The 20,508-nt window shown below is 47.5% G+C and overlaps 2 protein-coding genes across 2 annotated transcripts in view; both read right to left on the minus strand.

Annotated features, from left to right (window-relative positions):
• Positions 1-919, minus strand: part of grik1a (glutamate receptor, ionotropic, kainate 1a) — a gene marked incomplete at both ends in the record, with an annotated part of 111,751 nt that extends 110,832 nt beyond the window's left edge. The window contains one exon of the mRNA XM_083637475.1: positions 838-919. Within this exon, the coding sequence (XP_083493601.1) occupies positions 838-919 (82 nt within the window). The remainder of the gene's footprint in view (positions 1-837) is intronic.
• A 9,941-nt stretch (positions 920-10,860) lies between these two features.
• Positions 10,861-20,508, minus strand: part of LOC310785223 (rho guanine nucleotide exchange factor TIAM1-like) — a 204,798-nt gene continuing 195,150 nt past the window's right edge. Inside the window, 5 exon segments of the mRNA XM_083646226.1 lie at positions 10,861-14,928; positions 15,073-15,236; positions 15,824-15,911; positions 17,850-17,946; positions 18,383-18,444. Coding sequence (XP_083502352.1) covers positions 14,261-14,928; positions 15,073-15,236; positions 15,824-15,911; positions 17,850-17,946; positions 18,383-18,444 — 1,079 coding nt within the window. The 3' untranslated portion in view covers positions 10,861-14,260.

Below are 20,508 nucleotides of genomic sequence, written 5' to 3' on the forward strand. Positions count from 1 at the left end.
GCATCTCTATTTTAGATGGCTTTGGCATTCAATTCAAAATATGACGACGGATTGATGAGATGATCTTGATCCGAGGCGATTTTGAAACTATAATGACGCCAACTCCAAAAACTATAGACCCTGAGCAAATAATTGACCACAAAAAACTTCACCTGTATACCGACAGCTTTTCTGAGGTCAAATGGAGCAACAACTGATGACTGACAAGATTCGATTTCTAATGATTTTTTCTTTATCCTTAATTGCTTTCGAGCATACTGATAACTTCAAGATCAAATTTGGAGCTAGGAAAATGCGAGTGCCAACTAACGTCTACCGTCTCCTGAAGTAAACGAGTAAGCAGCTGCAGCAGGAAGTGAGACTGACAAAGTTTTGTCTTTTGTTGTGGGAAATATTGTCTTCTGGGTTGAAAGGCAGGTGTTCCTAATGATAAATAATGATCATAATCCCAGAAAAAGAAATACATAGGCTATAGGTTTTTCTTAACCCTAACACGTCCCTATAGGACTAGGGTACTATTAAATTGACACCATATTTGATGCCATATGAGATCATAACAAAATAACATAAAGCACAATATCATCACTATTGAGTAGCTACTATACACACAGGTTATATCAAACATTCTAGGAACAGGCTATAGTGATAATCCATTAGGTTCTATTTAAGCACTGTTACAGACCACAAGACATAGGCACAGTTTCTCTTTTGTATGACTAGAGAAGGAACAATGTATAGCTGTATTGTAGGGCCTACACACATGATTTGACCCAGTCCAGTGAAGTCAGACACGCAGAGAACCATAGGCTACTGCGTGTAAACAGCTGTTGCGCTTACCGATTCTGAGGACTTGTGGTGAGGTCAGACAGAGCTGCGCCGTGAAGACAAGACAGGTGAAAAGTCTCTTTCTTTTCTCCATAGTGCTCTATAGTCGAACTCACCATGAATATTTACGGCGGTACATTACAGAGAGAAACAGCCTCGATCCACGCAGTGAAGTGACCAGCACGCAAAGTAGCGCGTAAAAGCGCAAACATTCCCAACACGGGTCCTTCCACTCCATCGGATAAAAAAAAAACACGACATATCATCGCCACCAGTCACATCATGACATATATCCAACTTCCCTGCACCCACAATCATTCGGTAACATTTTGTGAAGAAAAAGAAACGGAATGTAGAAAAATAGTCTCGACCATTGAACGCGTCCGCTACTTTTTACTCACTCGACCTCGGTGCGCATCTAGGCAGGCAGGAGCAGAGCCAGAGGGGAGAACATGAGCGCGAGATTAGCGTCAAGCGAACCAGATTCAAAATAAAACAACTTCCTGTCAGAATTTTCAAAATTAAACGCTTTATGATCAGCTGTTACATTTAGTTGAGTTTCACTTCCCACCCAATTCACCCATTTTGTGTCTAAAAGGCAGGAAGTAACACAGGTGCAAGCAATACATTAATTAGGGCCTAAATGAATTGGAAGTTGGAAACCCTCGTAATTATTTGATAGTAATTTGACTTAATCAATTGTATTCCTTCCTTCAGTTCCTTCCCTACTGTAAAACATAGGAGTAGACACCAAAACCACCTTTCTAGGTTGAATAGTAATTGAGATATAGCTTAATTTGATTAATATATTTAATGACCCCAATTCCTGAAGTCAGATTTTCCTAGATTTTTATTATGATTTTTTTATAACATGCCCAATAGTACCAGAATCAATTTAAAATCATTTTGCATCTATCTGTTCAGGGTTAGGTGTTCATATGGGTCGTTTGCTGATTGGGTGCATCTGGGCCCGGTGGGAAGACCTTCAGACCATTCTCTCTCCCTCCTCATGATGCACCTTTTGTTCTGTTCATTGTTTGTTTGTTTGTTTGTTTGTTTGTTTGTTTGTTTATTAATGTAGTTTGTGTTGTCTACTTATTTCCCCTTAGTTTCAGTTAATTATTGTTTTAACTTTTGCTTTGGTGTCATGACTGCCCTCATATATGTTACAACTGGCTCAAAGAAGTAACAAATGAGGGGAGTCAGTCATACGCTAAAGCAAAAGTTCAAACAATAACTTATTTACTCAAACTAAGGGAAAATAAGTAGGCAACACAAACTACACTATTTAATTAAACAAACAAACAAACAGAACAAAAGAGAGAGACCGAATGGTCTGAAGGTCTCCTTAAGCTCGATGAGTGCACTGGGCAAATCGTTTCAAATGGCAGTCTAATGTGTGTCAATTTGGGTCCTTGACATGAACAAGTTTGAGAATCACTGCATAGCACAATTTTTACAGATTTTCAGATTTATACAATTTCCATGTAGATTATGCAAATTTTCTACTTGGACATATATTAATATTGTAGCGTTCCTGGTATTGAAGAGCTGGAGGCTTCTTGCTGGTACAAGGATCTTTATTCACAGTTAGTTATACAACAACTCTAGGCGGCTGTCACACTCGTTAGCAGCTATTCCCTTAGGCGGTAACCGGAGACTGACACGCATGCTCAGTCTCCCCCCGGAAGTGGTCCCACAAGCATAGTGTTCCTCTGCATAACACTCCCACATATACGTTCCTATCTGTAGTCGAGACACTACCATTGCTCACCGCTATATGTGTAACACTGATTAGCTACATACTCCCCGCCCAACAATAAGTCAACGCCCACGTTGACACCACACCCACACATCCCCTTGTACCAAACACATCCCAGCATCTTTTTTTTTCTTTAACATTTTTTTTTTTTTTTTGTCTGTTACCCACTCTTGATGTTTCCTGTCTAGCTTCTCCCACATCTTCATTCCCCACAATATCTCATGCCATATACATCATTTCTTTTCTTTTAGCCAACATTTCAACACCATCCTCCTTCCTTTTTTTTTTTTTTTTTTTTTTTTTTAATAAAGCTCAAAGTTCTCCAAATGTCCTGGAGCCCGTGTCTCTCTCCGTGGCCGTGTTAGTCTCTGTGATTCTGCCTGTGGGGCTGATCCCATCTGCAGTGTTTCTGAGACATCGAGCCCCTGGGTGGTGGCCGTCCGGTCATAGCCGGACGCCCCTCCCTGTGGAAACAGTCCCCTTCTCCTAGCACGTCTAGGTGAAACCGCTGCGCGGCCGAGATCTGGGGGAAGGGTGCACCCCCCTCAGTACCTGTCTCGGTGGAGTACCTTCCTGCCACCAAGTGGCATCTGCACTCGGTACACCACCTCCCCCATTCTCTCCAAGACCCTGCATGGGCCTGTCCAGTGACAGTCCAGCTTGGGGTTACGCCCTTTCTTTCTCTGGGGCGTGTACACCCAGATCAAATCCCCCCCCTGGAAATGGTTTCCCTTCGCCCTCACGTGATAGTTCCTCTTTTGTCTCATGCCCGCTTTCTCTAGCTGGCCTCGAGCGAAGTTGTGAGCGGACTCTAACCGATCTTGTAGCCTCCTGGCGTACTCTCGCCCCGGGGGCGCATCCAGTGCATCTGGTGGTTTGCCGAACGCCATTTCTGTGGCCGTCCTCAGTTCTCGGCCTAACATGAGCAGCGCGGGTGTGCAGGAGGTGGACTCTTGGGCGGCAGATCTGTAGGCCATGAGGATGAGAGGCAGGTGCGTGTCCCAGTCTTTCTGGTGCTCCTCTGTGAGGATAGCCAACTGCTTTTTCAGTGTCTGATTGAATCTTTCTACCAGGCCATCGCTCTGGGGGTGCAGTGCTGTGGTACGCGTCTTTTTTATGTTCAGTTTCTCGCACATGGTGGCGAACACTCGTGACTCAAAGTTCCTCCCTTGGTCACTGTGGAGGGTCTCCGGTGCTCCGAACCTACTGAACATGCCCGCCACCAGTGCGTCGACCACCGTTCCCGCCTCCTGGTCGGGCAGCGCATATGCTTCTGGCCATTTTGTGAAATAGTCCATGGCGACCAGGACGTATCAATTTCCATCGTCTGTGCGCGGAAACGGTCCCATCACGTCCACCGCCACCCTCTCCATGGGCGCTCCTGCTGCTAGCTGCTGGAGCGGTGCGCGAGACTGGTCTAATGGGCCCTTGTACGCTGCGCAGAGGTCGCACCGTCGACAGAAATCCTGCACGTCTCTCCTCATCCTCCCCCAATAGAAACCCTGCCTCAGACGGCGGAGTGTTTTGTTTACACCGAAATGTCCGGCCCCTGCAGTTCCATGACCGCTCCTGCACACCGCCTCTCTCAGCGTCGCCGGTACTACCTTCCGCCACTGGCTCTCTCCCGTCACTGGTTCCTTCCAGGACTTCATCAGTATGCCGTTGCTCAATCTCAAGGTGTCGAACTCTGACCACAGCACCTTGGTTGCGTCGGTGACTCCGGCCACCTCTTCCCACGGCGGCTTCTGGCCCTCTTCTATCCATCGCATTACTGGCCCCAGCTCTAGGTCATTCTCCTGATGGGCCCTCCAATCTGCCGCTTCTGCCACCTGCAGTGCTTTGCATACGGGTCCGTCCCCCGTATGGTTAGGGCATATCCTCGCTTCCTCTTGGAGCTCTCTCTCCCTTCCTTCTCTCTTTTCGCAGTACGCACACCCTCTCTCTGCGCAGGGTCGTCGTGACAGGGCGTCTGCGTTGACGTGGTGCGCCCCTGCCCTGTGTTCTATGGTGAAGTTGTAGTCTGCCATTCTCTCTAACCAGCGGCACACCTGCCCCTCCGGCTCTCGGAAGGACCACAGCCACTGCAGCGCCGAGTGGTCGGTCCGTATGGTGAACCGAGGCTGTCCCAGGAGGTAGTATCTAAAGTGTCGTAGTGCTTCTACGACGGCGAGGAGCTCCCGGCGGGTGACGCAGTAGTTACGTTCTGTTTTATCGAAAGTCTTGCTGTAGTACGCCACCACCCGCTCCCCGTCCGGCCCCGCCTGGGACAGCACGGCCCCCATACCCCCGTTGCTGGCATCAGTGTCTAGTAGGAACGGCAGTGCGGGGTCTGGTGCTCTAAGCACCGGAGACTCGGTCAGCGCTTTCTTGAGGGCTTTAAAGGCTAGGTGGCATTCTGCCGTCCAGTGGAAGTCTGCGTTCTTCTCTTTTAACCTGAACAGTGGTTCCGCTATTTTAGAAAACCCGTTTACGAATTTCCTGTAGTATAAGGCTAGCCCTACGAAGCTCTCGAGTTCGCCTTTGTTTCTGGGGGTGGGCCACTCCACGATCGCCCGAGTCTTCTCTTCCAGGGTGCGAATGCCCCCCGCGCCGATGCCATGCCCTAAGAACTCCACCCTCCTCTTCAGGAAGTGGCACTTATCTGGGTGTAACTTTAGACCCGCCTCTGCTATCTTCTGCAGGACCTTTCGTAGCGCCCCCACTGCTGCCTGGAACGTGCCCCTGTGTGTCAAGATGTCATCTAAATACACGACGCATTCGGTTCGGGGAATGTCTCCCAGCAGTTTCTCCATTAACCTCTCGAACGTTGCTGGTGCGTTGCACAGCCCGAAACTGAGTACTCGAAACTGCCACAGCCCCTTCTCGGTGCGGAAGGCGGTCTTTTGTTTGGCATCGTCACGGAGGGGCACCTGCCAGTACCCGCTACGGAGGTCTAGGGATGAGAACCAGGATGACTCTCCCGCGGCGTCTAACAGTTCCTCGATGATGGGCATCGGGTATGCGTCTTTTTTTTGTTAGGATGACGTCATCATTCCTACTTTGACGTCGTCATTCCTACTATGTCATCGATCACTGATGATGTCATGATTCATAAGTGTCTTTCATGCCTTTCGCTGGTGATGTCATAACACAAGTGATGTCATAGCACAGTGATGTCATAGCACAGGTGGTGTCATGTTCGGATCTATAAAGACCCATTCCGGCAGGCTCTCGCGAGTGATTCATAATTTCACATCAAGGATCATACCAATCTCTGCAACGTCTGCAACCTGCAACTTCTGCAACCAGCAACTTCTGCAATCTCTGCGACCGTTCCCAAACCTCGAACTGTGCAGCCCCAGCCATCAAGTTCCACAACACCCCAGCTTCTCAAGACCTACCAAGTTTCCCGTGGCCCTCAACTACCCGCGAATAGATCCACATGTCCAACACCGATCCTGACATTTTTGTCACTTTGTTCAGCCCCCTATAGTCTACACAAAATCGCATTTTGGGGCTATTCTTCTTTCTCACCAACACTACCCCTGACGCCCACGGGCTGTCTGATGGCTCAATGATCCCCGCCCGCAGCATGTTCTCTATCGCTTCGTTCGCTATGTCTCTCCTCGCTGCTGGGACCCGACGGGGATATGACCTGACGGGTCGCGCCCCCTCAGTGTCTATTTCGTGTTCCACCAGGTGGGTACAGCCTAGCTCATCATCCGACATTGCGAAAATGTCCTTATATTCTTTGAGCACTCGCCACAGTTCATCGCTCTGTTGGGGTTCTAAACCCTCACTCTGGCGTTGGTGCAATCCCCTCAGCATCTCTAACCTCTCTGTCTCCCCCTCCGCCTGTGGCGGTGGCTGAGGGTAAGTGTTTGGAGGTGCGCTAGGGGCGTGGTCTTGGGGCGGGGTTTGGTGTAGGACAGGGGTCTGGGTTGGGGGAGGGTTTTGGGGCAGGGCAGGGGTCTGGGCTGGGGTTTCGTGCTCTACAGTGACGCGATATACAGTGATGTTATTTACATTAGGTCCCTCCCCTGGGGCGGTGGGAGGGTGGCCCATCCGTACTATTGACCCTCCTGCGAATGTCAATGTGCTCTTTCCTAGGTCTACTGTGCATTGGTTTAGCGTCAAGTAGTCCTCCCCCAGGATGCAGGGTCCCGCCATTTCTACTACCCACACGGCAAACTCCACTGTGTGTTCCCCCACTGTTATCCAAACGTACCCCCTTCCCCTCATTGGCATTAACTCACCGGATACTGTCCTCAGCAGCTGTGCCGCTGGCTGGTCCAGACGCGTCCCCTCAGGCACCATGTTGACGTTCACCAGCGTTGCTGTACACCCCGTGTCCACTAGGGCGACACAGTATCTCCCCTGTAGGTAGACTGGAACATGGCAGCCGTTCATCGTGCGCGGCCTGCTCTGCATGCTGACGGCTCCGGCGATGTCGTCTACTTCGGGGGAAGACGGAGCCCCACCCCCCCGCTGCTGTCGGTGGGCTCCCTCCTGCGACGACGTGACTACGGGGACTGTGAAGTCGGGGACCCGTCTCTCCCCCTCTGGACGGGCCCTGCGCCGTTTCCCTGGTTCCACGTTCTCTGGCGGCATTCTGCTTCCCGATGTCCGGGCCGTCCACATCTCCAGCAGATCACTCTTCCTCTGCCCCAGCTCATGTTCCGCGGAGTGGGCTGCTGAGCGGGGTTGGGCTGCAGGGTGGCGCTGCGGAGCAGTTGTTCTTTTAGCTGCTGTACTGACTCGGACAGTTCTTTCACCATGTTGCCTTGCTCTGCCAAGGCCATCTTCCACGCTGGCTCTTCTTGTGGCGGACTCTCCACTGCCATTCTTACCACGGGGGCGGCCTCCATTCTGCCGCTGCCTGTGTCCCAGCCCTCCACTGTCTCTATCTCCAGCGCCAACTCCAGCGCCGCTCCCAGTGTTTTTGGATGTCTCAGCGTTACTTTCTGGTTCAGGCTCCCTGGCTCGATGGCCTGTATGAAGTAGTTTCTAGTTAACTCCTCCAGTGATTCTGGCGACATCCGTTTGTATACGCCTCGGCTGAGGATCTCAATGTCTGTCGCTAGCGCTCGCAGGCACTCCCCTGGTCGTCTACGCCTGTTACACAGCTCTGCGACCATGACGCCTTCTTCTTTACATTGGCCGAAACGCCTGCTCAGCGCTGCCATCACCACGTCTAAGTCTTCTGTATTCGCCATTGCCGCCACACACGTTGTAGCTTCGCCTTCGAGAGACATCACTAAATGACTGGCTTTCTCCTCCTTCGACCAGCCATTCATATTAGCTGCTGTGTTAAACATCGTGTAATATGCTTCCCACTCGCCTTTACCGTTGTATTTCGGCGGCGGTATTTCCTTCTTCCCTCGGCGGCCGCCTTCCCTTGTCGCTTCGGTCTGCGCCCCGTCCTGGTCACTGGCTCGCAGGCTAGCTTCGCTGGGCCGCGGCGCAGCTTCCATAGCTGCGGTGGCGATGCTGCCAGGCTCGGTCTTCACTCTCACCGGCCACCGGCTTCTTCCTGTCTTTCCCGCTTGGGTCTCTGTAGTAGTGGCTGCGTCTACCCAGTCATCTTCCTCTTCGGACGCCTGGCTGTCTGCTTCGGCTCTTTCTTTTCCCGCCTCCCGTTTGAGTCTCTGCCGCTCTTTCTTCAGGAACTTGTTCACTATCTCGCCGATTCTGGAGGCAATATTCACCGTTTTCAACTTCTGACGCCAATGTAGCGTTCCTGGTATTGAAGAGCTGGAGGCTTCTTGCTGGTACAAGGATCTTTATTCACAGTTAGTTATACAACAACTCTAGGCGGCTGTCACACTCGTTGTTAGCAGCTATTCCCTTAGGCGGTAACCGGAGACTGACACGCATGCTCAGTCTCCCCCCGGAAGTGGTCCCACAAGCATAGTGTTCCTCTGCATAACACTCCCACATATACGTTCCTATCTGTAGTCGAGACACTACCATTGCTCACCGCTATATGTGTAACACTGATTCGCTACAATATCTTTAAAGAGGGATTTGTAGTAGCCTAAATGAGATACTTTTTAAAATCAAACACTTGAATAATTCTTCCACTTTTATTTTGAAGGCACCTGACATCCGGGCTAATTCTGGCGCTCTCTGGTTAGTTTGGCTGACTCTTGTCTTGGATTAAAGAGCAGATGGATTGGCAGCGCGCGGCTCCCTGCAACGGTCCTGATGAGAGGGGAATAATCTTCAGGTTACAGTGCAGATGCCATATTATCTCCAGCTGCTGCAGAAGAGAAGGTCTTTATCTGGCCTGCCTGGAATATGAATATATAGCTACAGTAATACAGACAAACCTAGAATAACAAAATCACTCACTGTAATCCCTAGAGAGATTTAGGCTATGTATGCCGTTTTCATGACCTTTTCTCAACCTCCTGTCCTATCACTATTCCTTTAGCCTATGGAACTTATTTATTTGAAATAATGTAGGCCTTTTGTGATATATTGCTGTGTGGTATTTATAGGCCTGTATGGCTGTATCCTTATGAAATTGATTAAGGTTTATACAAGCTTCTTTTGGGGGGCAGGTTTTGAGGTTTCTCATGTCTCAGTAGTTCCACTGGGTTGAAAACCTCGCTGTTTCAGGCTGTTGATCTCTCGAAATTGAACATGTAGCTGCCTTGATTCAAAGTGAGACACAAACAACACAAAGAGATTTCAGCCAACAAATTCTACCCTCCGGTGGGGTTTACCCTACTTAAAATTTGGTGCACCAGATTGAAGTCTAAAAGCAAGACCCGCCTTAGCTCAGAATTTGTAGCCTATGTGTTTTAAATATAAACTTGTTATCATAATATTTCTGATCTCCTTCTCATAAGCATAAACCCTCTGATCTGTCCTTCTACACTGACAAATAGGCCTAGACCCCCTTAATTAACTCACAGAATGATCCTTTTGACCAAAAATGTTTCACACATCACATTTAGCCTATTTAGCTTCAAAACCTGCAGAAAATATATTTATACGCATTTTCTTCTTATACATTGTACAAATACATTTGGCAAGTCCCAAATATAGACAAGATATTTTGGAGAAAAAAATCCATCTATACTGCATAGTGCATACAGTATGTACACATCTCTGAACTTGGCCAGTCTGAAGTACATGTGGAATCAGTTTTCTTCAGTATGGTTAACATCACCATCACCACCCACAAAGTCTGCCTCCCATTCATTGCAGCTGCAGTCTTGCCTTTGACTTTTCAGATATAAATTATACTTTTCAAGATGACCTAGTAAAAAAAAGTGCTCATTAAACCCAAACTCCCATTGACTGTTTGTTGTTGGTCATGATTAACGGTCCGCATCAACAGGGCTGAATCATTGACAGTGGTGGTGTAGTTAGGGATTGTTTGTTGTTGGTCATGATTGACGGTCCACATCAACAGGGCTGAATCATTGACAGTGGTGGTGTAGTCAGGAATGTCATACCGAACTGACCTGGATAGCTAGGCTTAGATAGTGAGGTAATATGCAGTTGTGCGGTGGTAGCATGGAGGGGGGTGTTTCCAGGACGCTGGATTACACCGTTAAGCCTTCTTGAGGTGTCGTGGGCCTAACTTAACGAAACGTCGGTGAAGGAAGGTGCCCACTTGAAAACCCCAATGACATGCTTCATACTGCTGTTGGCTAGGGTAGGTAACTGGTGATTTGTGTCTTGTTTATTAGTTTGTTAGCCTGTTGTTAGCTTGTTTTATTCTGGATTGGGCTTCTAAATGTGTTTTTCCTCGGATTTTGGCACAAGGGATAGTAACATGTGTATTAACCTGTGTATTAATTAATTAAATTATTCCATGCCATATGTTCAATTAACTGGGAACCTATCATTCCTTTTAATTTTTTATTTCAAACATTTAAATCATCTTTTTGAGGGGCTCTGGGTGGTCTTAATTGCCTTCAGAATAGCCTTGTTCATCATCACAAGAGTAGCCCCCCCCCCCATTTTATTTCCACTCACACTTAGCCCTATAAGCCGATGCCATGGAATGTAGTTTTTAGACTGGAAATTAGATATACAGCTACACTTTGTCTTTCATTTGACCACCTACGAATGTGACCTTCCACAACTTCTGAAAAACTCCTAAATGAGATGATTACACTGAATTAAAAAATAGTCCTTATTGCCAACTGCTGTATAAAGAAAATATGAACACTCACCAATTCAAGTCATATACACAAGGTTGTAGCTCCCAATTCCCTCCTTAACTTTAAAGCTATACATTAAAGCGATGAATAATTACCACTTTCAAAGAAACATTTTATTTACAAATTTTATTTTCCTGATAACAAAAATGTTAATACTCCACAGTTGTATGTACGAACAGAGTTTTAAAAGTACAAAGGGGAAAGTACAAAGGGGTTATTTGCCTCTATGTTATAGACAGGTGATTGTACCTCACAGTCTCAAAGACGAATAGGTCCTTACTGGGTTAAAACTAGTTCCTCATCACCCTGTAAACTAAATCTAATAAATCAACATAAGAATAAGACAATAACATCAAGAACATCCAAAGTGTATTCTAGTCTCCTTAAACCCTGGGTCCCAGTGACAGGGTAGTTGGGCAATAAGTGCAGGTTCAATACATCCACAAGGTGCACATGTCTGTGTTGAGCTGAGTAACCACTGTGTTGTTGTGACAAGATGTTGTGAAACAGCACAGCCGAGTGGATAAGGGAAGGAATGCAGGGGAGAGGGCGTTAGAGAGACAAGAGAAAGAAGGCGTTAGTGGAAAGAAAATTGGGAGTGTACACTTGATTTCTTATGTAAATTTCTCCAATTTCAAGATGTATTGCATTCTAGGTCTGTCTGCCTCAGTCAACTCCTTTGTGATTATGATGCTGTTTATGACCAACACAAAGCAGGGATGCAAAGTCATGGATAGTGAAAAAGGTGACATACCAGGGCAGACAATATCATTCACTTAAGTGCCCTATTTTGGGGTGAAAAAGGTGACTGTCACCTAAAGGTGACTAGTTTGCATCCCTGACAAAGGAGCAGGAGAGAGCAGAAGCAGATACCAAAAAATCGGTCAGAGAAGGAGAAGTTAACTGTATGGCTGCTCATCTACTTGGAGTTACTGTATACGGCAGGCATGTCCAAAGTCCGGCCCGGGGGGCCAATTGCGGCCGGCGGACCGAATTTAAGCGGCCCTCAGCTTGTCTCTCAAAATATACTATATGTGGCCCTCCACACAGTATTGGTTAATCAAGCAAGTTCACTTTGTGTTTTTTCCGTTCACCTAACGATGACAGCACTATCATACAGTTTGTAGACAAGCACCAAGGGGGAACCAGACAGACAGAACTAGTGTTTTCAGATGCTAAACAAAATCCTTAGAGTACAATTGTATTGTATTGTATCGTCTATCCTGGTTGATTGTACTCACCTGACTTGTTTTCTCTCTGCCAATTGGTGGAGAGTATTTATATGAGTGCTCTGTCCTTTCCTGCTTCATTCTGAAGAAGGTCGTGAGACCCAAACATCTGAATAAATCTACTGGGAGATATCTTTAAGCAGTGTGCGCACTCTACTTTTTATTTGTTTTTTTTTATTACCCATATGATGCGAAAAGCGGCCGGCCCCCTGGTAGTTTCACATCATCTACTCTGGCCCCTATTCAAAAAAAGGTTTGGACACCCCTGCTGTACGCCATCTCCAAAATGTCTCTGCTGCAGCCAAGAGAAGATACCATGATGTGGCCGAAACTGGAAAGCCCAATAAGACTGTACAAGCACCCAGCCAGGCAAAGCACCTATTGACCAGAAGGGAAGCTTTGCCATTGGCAAAGAAGAAGATGGATGCACCAGTGCCACTCACTCGAGTGCTGAAGCCTCATCCTCTTCCTATGTTGAGCTGAGCAACCACTGTGTTGTTGTTGTTGTGACAATATGTTGTGAAACAGCACAGCCTAGTGGATAAGGGAATAAATGCAGGGGGAGAGAGAGGCTGCAAGTCATGGCTGCCATCTGCTCGGAGTTACAGTACGGTCTCCAATATGTCTCTGCTGACTGCCTCCTTTCAAAATGGCAACAAAGAAATTTCAAGTGAAACAGGATTATTGGTATCTGGGTATTATTACGTCATTAATCAAGGACTTATTGGAGCCAGAAGAGCACAAGTGGCCTTTTGGGCAAAATGGGTCCTGTATATTAAATGAACGCTCTTGATAAGATCTATGAGTTACCAAAAGAACATTATTGAAAGAGCATGACCAAGATCAAGCAACAACATGTGAATATTAATGTGAAGGGCTCTCTTGTGGTATAGAGGCAGTCGGCATGTCTGGGAACGCCCATACAGGCTCTAGGAATGCCCACAATAGACGCTGGGTTAGCTGGCTCAGCCTGGCTGGGGGCGTGGTCAGGGTGGGGTAAAAAAAAAACGTTCTATCCATTCAGCAAAGTTAGTATTTAGCTGATAGCCCAGCCCAGGCAGACACGATCAGGATTTTAACCACTGCAGTAAACGCACATCTGAGCAGACGTCTTGTGTTCTGCTCTAGAACCCCCCAAACCTGTAGTTTAGAGCCGCAGCACCGTCTTTTGGTGAGTCAGCCCATTGAGATATATTATCAGCGGTTTTACCCCACTCGCGCGCCAGCCGTTTAACATTTTGTGGGCATTCCCACACATGCCGACTATCTCTATAAGCCTGCTTGTGGCACCAAACATGCTGATGTTTCCTTGATGGACAAGGGGCGGTTTGTAATACTGGGCAGTTGAATGTGCTGTAAGCAGAAATGTCAAATAAGGTAATAATGAATGAAAGGATAGGTTGACTCTTTATATCTATTGTCCAAAACATTTCAGTGGATATGCTGGGAGACATGAGCAAGCTTCAAAACAATGCATTTTTATCATATACAAGAGGTTAACGGCACTCTATCGTACTCCTGATTATACACCAGTGTGCGGCTGATATTAAGTTAAAAACAATAAAAGCACAATAAAGCTAGTTGCAGTTCACTCTACTTTACACAGCAGTCGTAAGCCAAAAGCCCCTGAAGAGAAATTCAGTAACACACAGCCCTTGAGTGTTAAAAGGTACAAAGTTTCTGAGTCCAAGAAAAATAACACCCACGATCCTGCATTGAAAAATAGACTTTTTGTTTTGGTCCAGTTAGGTCACAGTTCAGCGATGACGTCTCTTCAGTAATGTGTGTATGGTACAGTTAGCTGCCTGGAGTCTGTGTGTGTGTGCCTCTGTGTACCGTACCGGATGCACTTGTGTGTATACACACACACACTTGCTGGTCTACTCGCGTGTAACAGTACGATCCCACAGGTCTGCGTTACGCCCGGACTATGCATCCAAAACAGTGACACCTCTGGCTTTCCTTCTGGCTCAGTTGAAGCAGCTCAGGATGAGGAGCATCTCACCTCACTGATGCCTCAGGGATTGTCAGAACACGGGAGATGCAGGTGAAGTGAGAAGGACAAGGCGGAGTCAAGACACGCTAAAGTAAAGACATTGTTTTGAATTTCAATTCCTTCTCCATGTCTATATAATGTCTTTTACTCTTTTTACGCTTGTATCCTATCGCACTCCCACTTCCCACTTCCCACTGCCCACTTCCCACTTCCCACTTCCCACTGCCAGTGTCTGTGTGGAGCGGGAGAATCCATCCTCTGTGCCTCCTCTTGCCGTCACTCCCCTTCAGAAGACGTTGCTGTTGGCGTAGTCGTCCCGCCGCACCCAGATGACGTCGCGGTCCTTGTCGGTGACCCCCTCCGCCGCACACTGCATCAGGGGAGCGAGCTTCAGATGGGGGGCGGCGGTGCAGTGGGACAGCCGGGGGACACACCCGGGGGACTGGAGGCGGTCCTCCTCATGCCCGGGAGAGGCGGCCGAGTCTGAGTCGCTCGCGCGGTTCATTCGATTGCCTTCCTCTTGTAGCACACAGCTGTGCACACGTCCCGTCTCTGTCACGACTGCTGCCCCGTTCAGGTCGAGTCCTTCCACTTTCCCCTCCAGGCCGGCGGGTTCCGCAGACGAGGCTCGGACAGACTCGCAGTACTCGTCGTCGTCGCTCAAAATGTCCGTCTCCTTTACCTGCCCCGCCTCGACGCCCTGGTCGTCGTAGCGAGCCAGGTCGAACTGCTCCTCCACCCAGCGGTCCGTGTCCTCTCCGTGAGGTTTGTGGGTTTGGTGTAGGGCGTGCTCGGACAGCGGCGAGCGTGCGGAAGGGTAGGGAGGGTGATGGTGATGGTGGGAGGAGGGGTCAGAGTCACTGTTGTTGTTGCCGTGGAAAAGCAGGTCGGTGTCGACGGCGAAGCGGTTCCTCACCTGCTTCCTGCGGCGCAGCGTCCGAGACGGACTCGATGCTAAACAGACAGGACAAAGTTGGAGTTGGTGGAAATAGGATGACAACACACAATGAAAATGTCTTATAGATGTAGTAGGTGATGTGCAGAATTATTGGCATAATAAATGTTCCTTGTTCTTTGAACGGTCTTATGCTTTCTCACCCGTTCTGTTCATGGCCCCTTTGAGGGCACACAGGCGTTTGCCCCCAAAGGGGACATACTGCTGGTTGGGTGGTAGAGAGTCTGTCTTAAGAAGCTGGCGACGCTGCTTTTCCCTCAGGATGGAGTGGACCGCTTTCAGGAAATCCTTCTTGCTCTCCGGAGAGCTGCAAATGATGCTATTATTAGCATTATGCACCATACATGTAGTAACTATACACTGTTTCATCAATCAAACCCATTTAGAGGTTTGTATCCAAAGCATGTTACAGCACCATTAGTGCATACATTTTGAATATAGGTGGCCAGTGTGGGAATTGAACTCCTTAAAGCAGCTACGGGGGAACTTTAATTTTGGGTTGATTTTAGCGGCCCCTGTAGACAAAAGCAGTAGCGTTCTCCCGGAACAAAGTTTTCAAAATGCTACTTGGCAGGTGATTGGATAAACCATTTGTCTATCACAGGCTGGCTTCTTGCTGTCATCACACCTAAAGCCCGCCTGTAGCTGCCTCGGAACACCTGATTGATGTGAACCACTGCTGGTTCAGATTCAGACCAATTAGATTGGAGCGTGGTAAGATGGATTTGTCGTGTGATCGTGAATCAGGAATCCAGCTGCCTCACAAGGTGAAAGATGTGAGGCATCAGTATTAAATGTAGTTTCATTCAAACATACGTAGCTGCTTTAAGTGTTGAACCGTCCCCTACAGGGACAATGTATGTACTGCATGTGTAGGATATTGAAAAAGCATACCGGCAGCACAGCTGGAAGGTTCGCTCTGGTCGTCCCTCAGATTCAGACCTTGTGTGAACTATCTCACACACTGCCGTACCTTCAGAATCTGGGAAAGTGGAGGAGAGAGAGAGAGAGAGAGGGAGAGAGAGAGAGAGAGAGAGAGAGGGAGAGAGAGAGAGAGGGAGAGAGAGAGAGAGGGAGAGAGAGAGAGAGGGGGAGGGAGAGAGGGAGAGAGAGAGAGAGAGGGAGAGAGAGAGAGAGGGAGAGGGAGAGAGAGGGAGAGAGAGAGGGAGAGGGAGAGAGAGAGGGAGAGAGAAATGTGACCTACATTCATAAAAGGATTCACTTAATTTCAGTCATCAATTCCTTAAACAACGGACCATTAGGGAGATTAATGATCACATTTGAGCCAAACTGCCAGATGGTTGATTTAAGGTTTGTCTAGGAAAGGGATGTGAAGAAGACTGTGTGCAGATCTACTAATGAGTATTTATCAGTTTTGTTGACTAAGATTCTAATGTATTTCGGTGGGAGAGGAACATTCAGAGGGTTTGGGTTAGAAACCCTCTCACGGGTCAATAATCTTTTTAAATGACCTCAGAATAAAAATGCTGGATTCATTCATTCCACTTCTTATAATGTAGGATTTGGCCTGAAGTGGTGTACAAACAATTTCCTGGGGGCAGGAGCAACACAATTTCCTGGGGGCAGGAGCAACACAATGTCCTGGGGGCAGGAGCAACACAATGTCCTGGGGGCAGGAGCAACACAATGTCCTGGGGGCAGGAGCAACACAATGTCCTGGGGGCAGGAGCAACACAATGTCCTGGGGGCAGGAGCAACACAATGTCCTGGGGGCAGGAGCAACACAATTTCCTGGGAGCAGGAGCAACAATTGTGTACGTGCACCACCAGAATGCTGATCGCAAAGTTGTGGGACACAAGTTCTCTCTCATAATATTGAGAGATGAACTTGAGGTAACCGCTTCCAGCTTCTGAATTCAAATGTCCAGCAATAGTCTCAGAGTATGACCTCATCGACTGTACAAAATGAGAGAGAGAGAGAGAGAGAGAGAGAACATCTAAAATCTATGCTCATTCCCCCCCATAGTGAATAGACTTCCATCTCCATTATACAGGCATTTGGCTGACTGAGAATATCAATGTTGTGGTCTCTGCTCGCCTGGTAAGAGAGATTAAACAGTCTCCACACAGGCTTCATCAAAGAGCTTTGTCTGAACAAGCCAATTCTTGTTCAATACAGTTAAGACTAATGAGCAGATGGCAAAAGTCAAGAAATTGAATGAAAATGAAATTGTTTGGCTACGGAATGAGGTAGGTAACGCAGCTCATCTATTCCAATTACTGTACAGTATATTAGGTTCTAGCCTTAATCTCGCTTCATTTTGAAAAGCTGTGGAAATATGAGGCAGCTGAAAAGGGGTGTGACTTATCGGTCAGGTGTCACGCCTCAGCACCTGTCTTACTTGTTTGTACTGTGCTTGCAGCTCAATTCAGCGTTGTTGTTGGAACAGCAAGTCAACACCTTCTTACCCTGCAGACTGCGAGACTGACCAATCACTGAGCTACCTTACCCTGCAGACTGCGAGACTGACCAATCACTGAGCTACCTTACCCCTGCAGACTGCGAGACTGACCAATCACTGAGCTACCTTACCCTGCAGACTGACCAATCACTGAGCTAGCACTCCCTGAGGATCCCCTGCAGACTGTGAGACTGACCAATCACTGAGCTAGCACTGCCTGAGGATCCCCTGCAGACTGTGAGACTGACCAATCACTGAGCTAGCACTCCCTGAGGATCCCCTGCAGACTGTGAATCTGACCAATCACTGAGCTAGCACTCCCTGAGGATCCCCTGCAGACTGTGAGACTGACCAATCACTGAGCTAGCACTCCCTGAGGATCCTCACAGAGTGCTGAATGTCAAGTCCCATTACTAGTGGGTAACGTGCTTCAGGGGACTTTGGAGGAATGGCAATACAAGAAAAAAGTTCAATAGTAGTCGTTAAAATAGACTTACTTGCGAGGGCACGGACTTGGAGGGAGTCGGTTGAGATCATGTGACGGAAACGGAAGGGATCCTTGTCATCACTGACAGACGCACGATGAGATCCACCCTGGAATAATAGAGATACTGATTGGATATCAACACATACAAACACTGCAATATATCAACATGACAGCAGAGGGTGTAAGAGTGCAGTAACAGAATTGGTTGGGGTGGTTTGAAAGACAAGACCATGTACAGTAGTTAGTGGTGTACAGTTACACTACAGTGTCTTCAATCTATTCTACAGCTCATTACTGCTCTCTGTCACGGACTCTACCTCTACCTCCATGATGGAAGATGCTGAGACTCTACCTCTACCTCCATGATGGAAGATGCTGAGCTGACTTTTTTGTGGCCTCAATGTGCCCCCAGAAGAAAAATGCACTTTGAAAAGCAGTGCAGAGTGAAGGCCCTGGGCCCACCAACACACATCCAACACACATCCTTCATACACAGTGTCAGACTGGAATGAATCAACAGGAAACAGGAGAAATGGCACTTACCAGGGTTTTTTTCCTCTGCTTGGAGTAGTCTTTGTACACAAAGACAACTGCTGTTTTGAACACTGAAAGAGGGCAAAGGAGAGATGAAGAGGGGGAATGAGAGGAGGCATTAGGATGAGCATTCACCACATACAGTATATAAAAGACAACATTTCTACAGTGAGAGCTTCACGCATTGGGTCAATGTCATTCACCACATACAGCATATAAAAGACAAATGACTACAGTGAGAGCTTCACGCATTGTGTCAATGGAATCTTAGATACAGCAAAAATGAATGAGAAAAATGAGAAAAAATGGCTGAACCTATTGACACATAAGCAGCACTAGAGATGAAAAGGGACCAGAGTCCTGAAATGGCAAAAACAAAACGATGACTTTCATTGACTCTCGCCTTGCAAGTGAAAGCCCTCATTGGATGCAATTGCTTCATTCACAGTGTTCCAAGTCAAGTCACATTTGAAGGCAGATGCTGCTTGTGGGTCTGGATCACTTTGAGGGAAGAGTGTGATCCCATTCAAGTAAATATGAAAAGCTGCACTTCACATGAAGTACAAAAATAAATAAAAATATAGCCGCAAGCGGCGATGGGCGGGATTCAAGCCTTGCGCAGATGACAAAGCTTCTGGTTCTGACTAGGACATCCTCCTTGATATATCTGACAAGTTTTGCGATCATTGGACAAACAGGTGTGGAGTTACAGCCTTTTTTATGTTAAGCCACGCCCATTTCTGGCATTTATGGCGCCCCCTTTTGGTCGAATTGCACAAAATTTGACACACATGGTCTAGGATGGTCTCCGAAGACCTCCTGCAAGTTTCGTGAAGATTCCTTCATGGGTAATGAACCAGGAAGTGATGGCCTTTAACGTAAAACCGTCGATTATAGCGCCACCTTGAGGCCGATTCGAAAAATCTTTATTGAGCAGCTACCAGCCAACAATATCTGTCATTGGGCCAAATTTCAGGTCTCTACCATTTACCAACTCACGGGAATTTGCGTCGGGGCAGATGAACAATAATAATAATGTATTCGGATTTACAAAAACAATAGGGTTTCAGCCCCTTCAGGGCTTGAACCCCTAATAAATGGGAAACGGAAGGTGCGATGGTGATCCCGGGCCTCGTACCGCTACTTTTTCACCCCGAGTCCAACGCCGCCATCCGTGAGTCTCTACGAGTTACGGTTGCGGAGATACGTTGCTGTAGCGCCCCCCATAGGCAAACAATAGCGCCCCCTACAGGCCAAATGACACTTTCTTTTCTGAAATCAGCTCAGAAGTGTCAAGTGTCAATACAAGACGTCAGGCTGGCCATAATTCCAATGAATCAGCACTTCCTGCCGCCCTTCAAAATCAAACAATTTAGAAAGTACAGGTACTGAATGCTGCTATAGCGCCCCCTTTTGGTCGAATTGCACCAAATTTGACACGCATGGTCTGGGATGGTCTCCGAAGACCTCCTGCAAGTTTCGTGAAGATTCCTTCATGGGTAATGAAGTTATGACAATTTAGCTGATAGGCCACGCCCTCTCACAACTTTAACAATCAATATCTCCAAAACTAAAGTAGATTTCAAAAATCCAAAAATCACGATTGTAGAGCTTGCTCCATAGATGCTTTCTGGCGATTTTGGTGCAAATCGGTGCCACGGTCTAGGAGGAGATGTCAAAAATGTGTTTTCCAAACTTTTCCAAATATCTCAACAATTTTCCAGACGGACCTTAAGGGTTCTTGAGGCAAATTTGTAGAGCAGGTTCACCTGAACATCTGGAAAAAAAAAGTTTGAAAATCGGACCAACGGCGTGGAAGTGATGGCCTTTAAGGTAAAACCGTCGATTATAGCGCCACCTTGAGGCCGATTCGAAAAATCTTTCTTGAGCAGCTACCAGCCAACAATATCTGTCATTGGGCCAAATTTCAGGTCTCTACCATTTACCAACTCACGGGAATTTGCGGAGGCAGATGAACAATAATAATAATATATTCGGATTTACAATAACAATAGGGTTTCAGCCCCTTCAGGGCTTGAACCCCTAATAAATGGGAAACGGAAGGTGCGATGGTGATCCCGGGCCTCGTACCGCTACTTTTTCACCCCGAGTCCAACGCCGCCATCCCTGAGTCT

This window comes from Poromitra crassiceps (assembly GCF_964638095.1).
Source record: "Poromitra crassiceps genome assembly, chromosome: 1".
Classification (NCBI taxonomy): Eukaryota; Metazoa; Chordata; class Actinopteri; order Beryciformes; family Melamphaidae; genus Poromitra; species Poromitra crassiceps.